Below are 13,808 nucleotides of genomic sequence, written 5' to 3'. Positions count from 1 at the left end.
GCAAGTTGACGCAGGCCAAATCCCTACATCTCCATGGATAAGCCACAGTTGGCAACACCTGTTTTGACTCTTCATCACCTTGAGGGTCCCAAAACATTAGCTCACAATTGCACTTCATGATGACCTTCGAACTGCGTTGAAGCCATCATGGATCAGTTTGAGCGAGCATGGACATATAAGATACGAACTTTGTTGTTTAATCAATTACGGGATGCATGACCTTAGTATTGATACTGGCACTAGCAATTGACACGAGGAATTGACTGTAAAATGGATACCAGGGAAGATAAAAATGATACATGGTAGGTACTGTGGCACGACATGTCATGGCGTCACCGGAGGTTGAGTATGCCCAAAATTAATTAGATGATTCCAAAGGAAGGTCCCATTGAAAAGGTATACCTAAATCATGACAGATGCCACTGCATCTAGACAATCTAAGAACTCGAACCTCTCAAGCTTCCTGTCCTCATTTCAACTTAGCATCCTTTTTGAATTCCATCCGATACATCGCCATCTTAGCTTTTTCATCTCCACTAAGGTTAGATTTGCAGCATAGATCATCATCTCATCATCCCCCTCATCAATTGCTGAATAACGCGAATCTGAATCGTGCCCTCTTGTTATCGAGAAAAAGGGGAATACATGTATAGAACCGGCGAACGACCAACGATGGCAGGGGCGGTGGCGGCTAAGAAGACGAAAGATTGCAAAGAGATCATCCATGTGGAACCACGCAATATTTTTCTTATCCATCCACCTCTTGGACTTTGGCACACTCACAAAAGACTAGAAATTAGCTCAGGAGACCCAAAGCCACAAGGAGCAAATCTACTAGGTCCAGACAAATCATCCAATGCCAATGAACTTACTCAATTAGTTGGGGGTCACTCTCATAGGACTCCTTTCCTAGACTTGACCACCTGACCTGCTCTCGGTGCCACATGGCGGCGCCTCGAGCGAACACATGGCTGCATGTAGGGGGCCAGAACAAAATTCTCACTTATGGCGGTTGCAGCTGACTAGGACATGCATGTTATTGAGTGAGGTTGAGTGTTGGGTTGGATAAAAATGGGGGTAGTGGGGAGTGAGAGGGATGGTTGCCCTTCCTCTATATCTCTATTTTTGCTTTCCTTCTCCATTGACACTGGCTGAAGAGCGATGGAATGGGAGGAAGGAGAGGGACACGGGGGAACACCTTGTTTATCATGGTACAATCATATAATTAAACTACTAAGCTTATGATAACCCCTGCCGAGTGGTGCCACAGCATTCTCCCTTTAAAAAACCCCTCATCTTGTTCTTTTTGGTACATAACCCCCTCATTTCGCTAAAGCAGTATGAATGCCCTATACTTGTAGGGTTGGAGAATGGTGAACCGGAGACCAAAAGAGCCACGTTTGGCTTCTGTGCAGGAGCAAACAAGGACAGCAGCTAACACGAGGACACACTTGGGTGTCATCTGCACAATTTTAATTTGGCAACTTGGCAGGCCGAGGCTGCGTTACTTTTTATTAGGATTTTCTATATCTCTCCTCTCAAAGCGGCCTAATAAATTTGAGGACCTAAGTCGAACTCACTAATAATGATAATAAATATATTTAAAAATTATTTGGGGATCTCAATATATTTATAGCTAAGATTTTTTGGAGCCTCAATACATTTATAGCTAAGAGTTTTTAGACTTAGGGCTCTCAATGCTGTATTTATAGCTAAGAATTTTTAGATTTAGAAGCCTCAATGCATTTACAGCTAAGAGTCTTTTGAGGCCTCAATGCATTTATAGCTAAGAGTTTTTAGGCTGAGGCCTTAGGCACTTCTGAGTTCTGTCGCCTAACGGTTGAGTCGGCTCCTCAATTCTTCTTTTTTTTTTCCTATAATCAATTCAAAAAAAATAAAAAATTCTTTCCTTCTTCTAATGGAACCTACCCTTAATTTACTTTGCGGATTTATAGATCGGCTTATTATTGTCAAAAATATTTACATAATAATCTCTATAAAATTTATTTCTATACGTAGTTAGTCGATCACTTAGTGGAACATCTCCAAAAATTAATTTGCATCAATCTAGGATTAAGCATAGCACTACTCCATAGATAAGATTTTATCTACAATTATGTGAAATAAAAATATCAAACCATCTTTAACATAATTAAGCTTGGTCCATTGCCAAATTTTGGCGCTGATTGGAGAACCCAATCTAATTAAATGCCACCGCCTCGTTAACGAAGATTAATAAATTGAAAACTAGAGACCGGCAATGGTAGATATATCCTCTAAACACTCAGGCATGCTTTTTCTCCTAAGATTTCACTTAAGAAAGTCTACATTAAAGACCTAAAGTTAAGAGGTTGTTCACTGAGGATATAAAGTTTACGGAAAGGCTACTATGAAATTAAAAAACGGTCTGAAAATCCTAATTTGTTTTTTGAAAGGAAAATAATCTTACACTTTATATTCTTAATTTGTTTTTTTTTTTTTTTTGGTTGAAACAAGCATATCATACATCACGAGCACGGATACACTCAATAGAATCGGCAAACAAAAGGTCCTGAAATGCACCAGGCATGTCATTCTCTCCAACTCATAGGTTGCTTCCTGAGTGACTTGCTACATATGCCGCCACCCAGTCTGTCGTCCCGTTAGCCTTACGATATACATGCATAGCCTGAAATGTAATATCCTTCCTCATCATTAACTAAGTATCACGGAACAAGGGGTGAACTCTTTTATCACTGCTCGGGCTCCGAATCATCCTCTAAGAGGATGGTGTTCTAAATTTGCTCTACGGACAATTCTAACCTATAAATCCCGTGGGCGGTGATGGTGGACCTCATTTTGGCGGCCGTACACGGAATAGTCGTATCTTAAGTTGCGTGCTCTCCCTGTGCAGCTTGCACACAGAAATCGTGTCGACTCACCGTCCGATTTTGGCCACTTCAGAAGGGAAGCTTTCATTGGTCAGCGTGGGAGAGAAATCTTGCACCTGCTCTTGGTGGTCCACTAATTTGGTAGTTCAGGTGAACCAGTTCATCACTCCATAGAGATGTGCCGGCTAGATTTAGCTAACAAATGGGCACCACAACAAAAATAGTCCTTTTTGTAATTCACATCCCAATAGGAATACCATAATTTGAGACCATAAGGTATTTCATATATATATATATATATATATATATATATATATATATAAGTAATCAATATTTCAAAATTTATAAACAGGATGCACCGCAATCCCGCCCCACAGGACATCTGATCGGGACTAAGCATGAAAATCTAGAGCATCATCAATAATACATTTATGGTAACAAAGTTCACATTATATTAGAGATAATAACTAACATAAATAAGTAGTGGATATCATTTTCTTTCTACAAGTAAGCATATGTCCTGCAAATGCACCTGTTGGCCTTTTCTTCTATGAGTATAAATTCCCTTTCAATCTAAGTTGAAGTTTTAGTGAGCAATGCCCATAAAGATGAGCCCCACCAATCAACCATGGGTAACAGAATAGATAATAAGACCCACTTGCATGATTAATGCCATGCGAATAGCTATTTCTAGAAGTATAAAGAATTCCAAATATACGAATCGTCTTACAGTTAGATTACACAAACAAATGAAAGATTCCAACTTCTAACTTCGTTCCCTATAGACCTAGGATGGCTTAATAAAACACCATAGCTCGTCCGTATGTAATTAAAGTTTGTACTCAGGCAAGAAATTCCTCAAATAGTCAAATTAGACTTGCTTTAGAATAAATTTTGGTTAAAATTGTAGCATTAGCTCTTAAAAATCTTTTATTATGTCAATGAGCATTTGCTATCACATTCCAATCTAGCTAAGGACAAATTGTGATTAGTAAGAGGGTGCAATGAAAAGGGAATATGGTGAGATTAGAGAAAAATCATAGTTGCATAACTGTAATATCATAGTTATTGCTGTCGTAGCACCGAAGTTATCACTTGCACATTGAACAGTTATGGATGTCATAGACTCTATGGAATGTTAGTCACATTTTTGAACTTAAACATGGTGACTTCAACATCTATTGACTTTTTTTTTTTTTGGGGTGGTAACATCCCTTTACTTCGAAATCTTTCAATCCCAAAGTCTTCCAAATTGGTTACTAAAACATGTAAGTTTGAATCCAAGCCCGGATATAACCAAAGAAAACTCCTATAGGTTTGAATAAGGATGCATTGTGGTCAAAAGTGGGACTCAGTGTTAGTCTAACTAGTGGAATTTGCAAGAGTAGATGCATAGGTATTAATCCAATGAATCCATGCCACGTTACTATTAGCGTTTGGAGGTCAAAAGACAGAAGGAAACGAAGAAATAAACAGCTAGCATCATCCGAACAGGAGATCGGGTCAAAGACGCTTCAGCTCGGAATAACCCACAACCTAAAAGTGGAGCAAGCCAAATAGGTTACCATCGCCCCCCAAGAAAACGAGGGGCTCAGTGTTTTTCTTTTTTTTTTGTGTGTGTAGAAACGGCTACTCATATCATATAGTTCTAACGTGTATAAATCCTGCCAAATCACGAAAAAGTAAGAAATACAGAGGAAAGGGATATCTGAAGCAGACGTCCAAAGAAAATTTCGGTGCTACCCTGTTCGTCTTCCTAAACACGTGTGCTGCCTGAAAGCCGCCCAACATCTGAGCCATCCTGTGAGTCTTCCGGATAAGGGGATGACCATCACCAAACCTATCCACCCCTCGGATCCAATCAATCACCATGGATGAGTCTCCTTTGAGGTACACCCGCTCGACACCAAGTACAAACCTCGCATAGGATATATTCTTTCAGGCTGCCCGCAGCTTGGTGTTTGGCGGAATTACCCACCACCCCGCGTGCTTCGCTTTCACACCGGCGCCCCTTCACTCGTGGTAATTTCGTCCAATACAGAATTAGTTACCTTTGGCTAAGTATAGGACTTTGTTTGTCCTCTATTTCACTAAAAAAAAAAAAAAAAGAAGCTTGGTTTGTCTTTACAACCACCAGTTCCCTCTACAGAGTACAGGAGAGGGGGGAGGGAGGGGGGATGCTTTTTCTAGAATGTTTAGACTTGGATGGAGCTGAACACTTGGTTTTAATTATTAATTTGGTGTTGCATTTTATTCGCTTTTAACACACTTTTCTACCATAACCAACTAAACCTTTGTCCCATTAGAAAAGAATGGAAAGGAGGGTCATTATTCGATCGATTTATTATAGATTAAAATAAGGGTATAATGATAGTTACTGGCGTGGCAAATCTACGATCGCTTATTTCTTTAATAACTTGATTTGGACTAACGAACTGTCGATGCGCATAAATTCTAATGAAGAATGATTGAAAGGACTTTATCCGTCATGTAACACGATTGGTCGAGCACTAAAGCATTCTTCTTCTTGCCGTATTAAGAGGTGAAAACTAGGTAAACCGATCAAGAAGAGAAAAAGTGTTTCAAAATATTGGTAAAATGGAAATCTTTTAGATTAGATTCTGTAAAACGTGTAAGCTTATAAGATTTCTTTTCTTTTTTTTTTTTATAGTATTAAGAGCAAATTAGACCAAAGTAGTCTAAGAGTAAAATAATAAATTTTAATAGAATGCATGTAAAAGTGTTTAAATGTATTGGTACAATAGGATTTAGAGTAATTTCTCCGAAATGTGTTGATAATTAACTTCAAGCAATAGTAAAGATATCTTATCCTACCGAGTAAATTTTTACTTATATACTTTTATAAAAAATATTAATAGTCAAAAATTGAATGCAGACGATAGCTATGTATATTATGCAATTGAATGATAACATAAATCGAGAAGGACAAATTAATAGGCAAGGTCCGAGAAATTTTAGATAAGGAGAAGTACTATAAATAGTATTGGTACGTACAACTCAAATATATATATATTCCACTCAAAACAATTAATCATAGAGAGGGGATGGTTCCTGTTAGGCTCTTTGCGGCGCCATATACCTCTCACGACTTTGTTATTTAAAAAGGCGCTTCCGAAGGAAAGAAGTTGTGCCCCTTCTTATAAGACACAATCTTTTCCGCTATTTAACCGATATGGGACTAAGTTTCTAGCCCCCTTTTATCTCCAAATAGTTTCCAATTGCTCTTCCATTCATTAGCACCACACATGAAACCTATCACATTGGGCGAAATTCTTGAATGAGATTTCTGAGTTCCTCAATCATTCATGGCGCTTCCTCTCTTCCCTTTATCAGACTAATAGATATTATAAAATATAAGCCTTCACTTGTTGTGCGGTCACGCACGGCTCTCTACATCCTCTATTGAGTGAACACGTGCATCTCACCATCCCACATATAGCCTTTTTTTTTTTTTTTTTTGGCTCAAGGAAGAAACCACTCTTCTATGGCCCACTGTCCTCGCATTGGACGGAATACCTACGCTTCATATGCTTTTAATCATAACGTTATTAGCCATTAACAATAGAATAGCATAGCCTTTAGCAACTTATGCCTCCTTAAGAGTTGTCCTCCACGCAGCTGATTTGTGTCGCATGCCTCCAACTGCTTCTTCTAGAGTGAAAGTGATTGTGTTCTTCCCTGCACCACCTGGAGTATTATAATCAAATTGTCGATCGATAGTAGCTAGAGAATCAAGTAAAGTAATGTAGCAAAGCACTGCTAAGTGGGTGCTTGATTTGGTGTTTAAGAAGTAATTATGAGTCGGCATCACAATAATGTTCCTTTTCAACAAAATATTTTTTGTAAAATTCTAGAAAAGTAGTTTTTGTATGTTTGGTTAACTATGAAAAACTAACACATTTCAGAGCGGCTTATATTTGGTTGAGTATTTATTTTCTGAAAAAGTTTTGTAAAATACTTGTTATATTTGTAAGCCTCTTCATCGCTTTGCTCCTCCTCACTCTCCGAAGCTTTTCAAACTTAGCAAACTGTTAAAAAAAATCTTTATCTCATTCTATCTAAAAGCTTAAGAGCATTTTTAGAAAAGAAAAATTCTCTAATTTTCAGCAAGTGAGAATTATATTTTTTCATACCTCATATGAGTTTTTCTTTCTCATGAAATATGTGGAAATTTTATTTCCATAAGAAAACTACTTTTCCATCTCTTTCATTTAAAAACTTCAACCAAATACAAGGTATTTCTTTATTTTTCTGTTGATTATACTTTCTCTCTTCTTTCTGCAATCCTGACAAGTCCTAAGAATAAGGAGGGCCTGCTTTGAGATTTATCGCTTTTTGTATATCATGAAATGATAATGTGTGGATACCTACCTTTTTTTTATGTGCAGCCAAAGAAAGAAAGAGAGAAGAAAAAAGATGGAACCTTTGTTTATGCCCTTTAAGGACAACATATTCAGTTTTTAATCCACGGTTGCAATGAGGGAGAATTCACTTGAATACTTAATAATTATGCGCAGAATATGCTCGGTCGCATGAAAATATAGCAGTCCGCCCATATTTGAAATGAGCATCACGTAGCTTAGGGTCCAGAAAGTTGGCTTTGTTCCAATGTGAGATAACTTTTCAATCAGACATGCATATCCTCATGCACTAATATTCAAGGGAATAAAGAAAGAGGAGGCCTTTGGCATACATATTGATAAGCATAATGCAATATTCTCTCTCTTATAATTATGTAGCTCTCATAAAACTAGTGAATTTTTAGCCTAATGCTTGCCCATAAGTGAACATGAATTATGTCATCATTCTTGGTTTACGCCGGATATTTTTTTCATACGAAGATGCAGAGATTATACCTTGCTAGGAGGATATTAATAAACATGTTGATATTTTTTGAGTCATTAACTAAAGCTAGCTAATATGTCCATAGTGTGGCCAATTCCTTTCCTTTCTGTTTAGTTTTTTTTCTCTTTCTCTTCAGATAATCAAGTGAAGCCACCCTGAGAATTGGATGCTGATGATCTGAATCAAGTTAGTACTTCTAAGTGTTCATATAAATTTAACAAACATATTTTAGTTGCCACAAGACTTGCTATTTTTTATATTCTTGAATGATTTTTTTTTCAAATAATTGATTATATCTATATAAAACTTAATTTAATTGGACCCATAATAAAGTTATTTTTCTAAGAATAACAACGCGAGTGCCATCAATCATGTCAATAGAATGACATAAGCTAATGTAACCTGATCAGCTACATGATTTGATATATAATGTACTAAATTATCTTAAAAAATTTACTCAAGAGTTCCTTTTGGTAATTAGCTCAACCGGACCCATAATAAAGTAATTTTTCTAAGAGTTCCGGCGAAGAGTGCCATCAATCATGTCAATAAAATCATACAAAGAATTAACTCTTTCAACCTGAACAGCTCCCTGATTTGATCTCTAATGTACTAAATTATCCTGACAAATTTACTCTCGGTGTTCTTTTGGATGCCACTACCCATTCCATCTTTGAATCTTTTGGTACGAGCGAGAGAAAAAAGAAAAGAAAAAGTCCCCTATCATGCTTATTTAGACACGCATCCATCCGTGCGTCCTCCTTTTTTTTCTTCTCTAATCTCATGTCCCCCACTTTTAATTAAACTAATGGCAAAGTGTACGAGGCCATCAAGCTCCAAGCCAAAGCAGAGAGAAAGCTCTCTCGCGCACACATCAACTCATCAATCCCATATTTTTCTAGTAGCCGACTTCTTCTTGGTGCCAACCCCACAAGAACTAATTAGCGTCTCCTTTGGTTCCTTTTTGGAAGTACATTGGTTTTGAAGCGTGGCGTTGGGCCCTCTTTATTTGACCCCAGAGGGAAGAGACCTTAGCTTGCTTGTTTGCAGAATTTTCCTTTCCGCAGCTCTCACTACTTTTTCTCCCTCATGACTCAGCTGACAGGAGTTTGGAGAGACATGGTCACACGGAGAGAAGACTTCAGGGCCAGCTTCATCATATTCCGCCACCACTAAAATATTTTCTTTTCAGAAAAGAATAGAGAGAGAGAGAGAGAGAGAGAGAGAGAGAGAGAGAGAGAGAGAGAGAGAGAGGGGGGGGGGGGGGCATCCAAGAATGTCACAATATGGATTATTAAAATCATGTTGTTAACCTAATTATGAAAAATTGTTTACATGTGAACTCAAGTTTATTATAATATTGTCGAATTCAATGAATGCGTCTCGGGGAACATTGCCTCTAATTTAATCAGAATTAGGCATCTCGAAGCAGTACTGCCGCGTTTTTGCTGACGATGTTCCTTGGTAATGCTCTAGATGCAGTTAGTTTAATGAAATAAATATGATGGGCATAGAATGAGATGTCTAAGCATTGCCCTAAAAAATGTAGTCGTTGAGTATTTATTAGAGATGAGAAGTGATTTGAAGACGCTTCATTCATCTCAGCAAGCTTGAGGCGAGAACAAGATTGTTTCTACTTGATTGGCTGAAATGAGGACATAAGCGGCTATGTTAATTAGTCTATGAGTTTCAACTAGCAATCAACAATACATGCGATGAACTCCTAGTTGCCTGAAGTGAGTTGCTTAAGTAGCATTAACTGCAGTCCACTTTAATCAAGTTTCTTTAGCCATACTAAGGAATTTACTTTTAAGAATTCCTTGCCCATTAAAGGCTTTTTTTTTTCAAGCTTTAATATGTCCACAGTGATCTCATCATTTGTGACGGATGATGTATCGTACCGGTAGCATTCATCGCGTCAGGATGGTCACAACTTGACAGTGCCATCTCCACTTATCCCAAACAATTTTATATGTTAAAAATCTTGTTTCAGCTGACACCAGCGGAAAGCAGAATTTTGAGAGAAATTGCCTAAATTGATATATAAGTATATCTTTAGAATACCCATTGTTTCATCTCTCTCTCTCTCTCTCTCTCTCTCTCTCTCTCTCTCTCTTACAGGCATACGTGCGTGCATAAGCACTTGAAAGACATCCTTTTGAGTTCTTCATGATTCACAGGCAATCTGCATGAAAGGCATGCTTCCAACGTATCCCCTAGTATTATATATTATTTTTGTATTATGGGCTCGTACTTCAAAGGTATTTAGGTTTCAAAATTTTTAAATAAATAACTGCACTTACCATGCATAAGCTAAGATAGACTATTGGTGCACCCAAGTGGCTATGATCTCCTTTGCCATTTGTTTGAAGAATTTATAGTGTATTTGGTTCGCCGCTAGAATCGAAATTGGAACAGCCATGTTCCTCAACGCATTTGCTTTGCCGCTAGAATTGAAATTGAAATAGAATTTGAATGCCAGAAAAAAGTTCAGGTTATATTTTAGAGATTAGGACATTCCCATTTTTCTCTGAAATCGGATTAGAAATAGGACTCTTCTCAAACAAACAACCGGAATGAAAGTGTGAGGATCGGTGCGGGCGTGTGTTTAGTTCCATATACAGGAGTAAAAAATTCAAAAAAGTACTTTCTAACTATTCTTTTTGGATGAGGTTATGATTCCAATTTTACTTCCCCCCCTAATACCATAGTTTACGTTACTACTTGTGGATCAAAAACTGCTCTTTTTGGTGGCTTTAGGAAGAAAGAAAGTCAAAATTAGGAGCTCTCTAAGTACAAATTATGAGTTTACACAAATCGACCAAACTCATTTATTTTCTCAGTCGAGAAAAAGATTTGGACTCTTCCTCCCTTCCCCAAGCTTTACGCCGGTCTTCAGACAGAATGAAATAAGATCAAATACCTGTACAACCTATCATCATTTGGTACTAGAAGAAGAGTCGACCAATCTCTGCTAGTGCCAAGAGAAAGTCAATATGGGAAACCATCACGTGAAAACCAAGCAAACATAGTGGTTGTGCATGCGAGGCAGAAGGAATGCCAACCAGCATTTGCTGCTGCCAAAAAAGGTAGGAGTTTAGATCCAATACGGGATCTCCAACCAAACCAAAGAGAGTCTGAAAAGCCTGAAAAATATTGGAAACTGGCATCTTCGGCCAACTTCGCCCACCAAGAGAAGTGAGCAAAGAGAGTCCCATCACCCAAAATGGGAGACTCAAACAAAGAAAGAAGTCTCGAAACCAATGTCCTTAATCCAGTCAGAAAAAAGTTTAGCCAAAATTAGATTTAAACCCAGTTAAACACGTTGATACTCTAACATCTTATCCTGTAATCAAGTCTCCAATACAAACATATAGAAGGATTATCTTGTCTCATCAAACAACTTGCACCTACACAGTAGAAAAATCTTGACGTACACCGTATATTAATATACCTGTTAAATGATTCAAAGACGGAAAACAAGTAGAATAAATTTGTGTCACACGAAGAATATCCCCTCATTAAAATCCCAAAAGAATGCAAGCCGATCACTACATATCCTAACATTGCACTGTATCCAATTTTTCCAACTCCAGCCGTGCAAACCAACCATTTCAAGCTCGGGGGCCTCCGGCGTCCGCTGCGGCCACGAAAATGGCTACAGAAGAGAAAACCAAACCGAGTCTACACTTCTACCCACTTTGAAGGCAAGGGAAGTCCAAGTAGGAGACAAAACCACCACAGAGAAGAGAACAGGACAGGGGAAGACAGGGGAAGGGGGGGGGGTGGAATAGTCAAAACTTCAAAGGGCTCGTCACGCTGCTTGATTTAATTAAAATTTTAAACCCCACCACTTTGGGCTTTAGAGAGCTTAAACTAAGCCATAATCCCATTGCGGCGTGCACCATCACACGTCTCTTTTCCTAAAACTCTCTATAAAAGCCCACCCCCTCCCTCTCCCCACCCTTTTCATCGCATCAGTCCAATCCCATCCCAATCCATCTCCCATCTCTCTCTCTATCTACCAAAACTCGTTCTCATCTAACTTTCTCCATAGTTGTCTATCTTGACACAACTAGAAGACAGAGAAGAAGCTATGCAGATGGGGAGGGGAGTAGGAGCGGAGGTCCATGGAAGGACTTGGAGCTCTGCCACCCCACCAAGTGAAGAGGACATGGATTTAAGAAGAGGGCCTTGGACCGTGGAGGAAGACCTCATACTGATGAATTATATCGCCGCCCATGGCGAGGGCCGATGGAATTCTCTCGCTCGTTGCGCAGGTGACGGATTTAATTCATTCCCTATTGATGGAGTTTTCTAAGCAGGTTTTTTAAATAACATACTAAGGAGAAAGGAAATATATTGGATGATCCTTTTACTCCCTCGGCTTTTTCAAGCTTAAACTAGTAGGAGGAAAGAGCCCCATAAACACTACTAATATTAAATTTTACAAGGTGTCGTGTAATATCTCAGAGCACAGTATGGCTATCTAAGTTCAAAGCATAATATTGAGACTACTAAGAACTCCAGTATCTATGTTTAATTTCCCCAGTTTTGTTGTTTTCTAATGTTTCTTCATCTCTAACACCTTTTACTCTTCTCCCTCTCCTATTAATTCTATCGAACAGGACTGAAAAGAACAGGCAAGAGCTGCCGGCTCCGATGGCTCAACTATCTCCGCCCGGATGTCCGGCGCGGAAACATCACCCCCGAGGAGCAGCTCCTAATCCTCGAGCTCCACTCTCGATGGGGAAACCGGTAAGGAATCTTACCAAAAACCCCTCGACCGTGGAATTATCCTTACATTCTAGTCCTTACCGGGTTGTTCTGTATCGTGCAATAGGTGGTCCAAGATTGCGCAGCACTTGCCAGGGAGGACCGACAATGAAATAAAGAACTACTGGAGGACCAGGGTGCAAAAACATGCAAAGCAGCTCCAATGCGACGTTAACAGCAAGCAGTTCAAAGACGTCATGCGATACCTATGGATGCCTCGCCTCATTGAAAGAATCCGGGCAGCCTCCGGCAGCTCACCGGCAGCCATCTACCAGAATGGTAGCGTCCCGATGGCCGGCGACCACCCGGCAGAGCCGGGCTTCGAGGCCGGGCAGGTGAAGCCAAGCCCAGAGACCTCCAGCGCCGCCGGGTCATCGTCGGACTCGGCCGGTATGCACTTCTCGTCACCTCCGATCGCCGACTGCTTCGCCGAGTGCTACGGCGGCATGCAGGGAGGTGAAAACAAGAACGGCGACGGGACTCATGATGTTCAGATCGGTGGGTGGTGGCCGGAGTTGCTGCCCAGCCCGGGCGGTAACAGCAACCTCGGGTTACCGGACTTCGAGCAGGGCGCATGGGGGGAGAATCTGTGGAGCGTGGAGGATATTTGGTTTCAGCAGCAGTTCTAAAACTGAGGAAAAGAAGGGAAAAGCATGGCTTGTAAGACTAGACGAAGATATATACAAGCACAGATTGGAGTTGTGGAAAAACAAAAAGGAGAAAGAAAAGAAGGAAGAGGAAATTAGTGGGGAATTTTTGAAGTCTTCCAATCTCTTTTCTGAAGAATAGTTGGAATTTTTTAAGTCTTCCAATATCTCTCTTCTGCGTTTCTTCTATTTTTTAAAGGATAATAGATGATCTGTAGTTCTAATCTCATTTTTTTTCATCAAGATGTCACTGTAAACTGTTGTTCCTAATTTGTAATAAATCCGCTTGTGCATTAATTGTCACCACTCTCCAATTGTTATTTGTCTACTTGATTTCATTAACAGAACAAGGATGATGGTAATATGATGGGCACCTTTGAATATTTTCCTTTCCCTCCCCTGATAAAAGGAATCACCATCATGCATCCCTTTATATAATTATATCATACTACTATTAACTTGCTAATAATATACATGCAACAACAAATATAGACAAATACATGGATTTTGAAGCAAAATTGGACCTAGATTTGCCACACAGATAAACAGCAACATGAGATTACATTATAATAGTAAATCGCTAGATCTTATAAGAAATGGGAGCTAATTAATTGTGGAAAGTGTTAAGTCTCATGCGGAGACCTTCCAT

The 13,808-nt window shown here is 39.2% G+C and overlaps 1 protein-coding gene across 1 annotated transcript; it reads left to right on the top strand.

The window, feature by feature from the left end:
- The first annotated feature begins 11,710 nt into the window (after positions 1–11,710).
- On the top strand, positions 11,711–13,473 carry LOC103709681 (transcription factor MYB2-like). Its single transcript, XM_008795140.4, has 3 exons — positions 11,711–12,016; positions 12,365–12,494; positions 12,580–13,473. The coding sequence occupies exons 1-3, from the start codon at positions 11,833–11,835 to the stop codon at positions 13,139–13,141; spliced, it is 876 nt and encodes a 291-aa protein (XP_008793362.1). The 5' UTR covers positions 11,711–11,832; the 3' UTR covers positions 13,142–13,473.
- Positions 13,474–13,808: the final 335 nt, after the last annotated feature.

This window comes from Phoenix dactylifera, chromosome 13, assembly GCF_009389715.1.
Source record: "Phoenix dactylifera cultivar Barhee BC4 chromosome 13, palm_55x_up_171113_PBpolish2nd_filt_p, whole genome shotgun sequence".
Classification (NCBI taxonomy): Eukaryota; Viridiplantae; Streptophyta; class Magnoliopsida; order Arecales; family Arecaceae; genus Phoenix; species Phoenix dactylifera.
Note: the sequence above shows the minus strand (reverse complement) of the source record. Positions and strands in the feature narration are given on the sequence as shown.

Coding starts and splice junctions, on each gene's coding strand:
- LOC103709681 (XM_008795140.4), top strand. CDS start 11,833: ATGCAGATGGGGAGGGGAGTAGGAGCGGAGGTCCATGGAAGGACTTGG. Junction 12,017..12,364: donor TTCTCTCGCTCGTTGCGCAG/GTGACGGATTTA, acceptor TCTATCGAACAG/GACTGAAAAGAACAGGCAAG. Junction 12,495..12,579: donor CACTCTCGATGGGGAAACCG/GTAAGGAATCTT, acceptor ATCGTGCAATAG/GTGGTCCAAGATTGCGCAGC.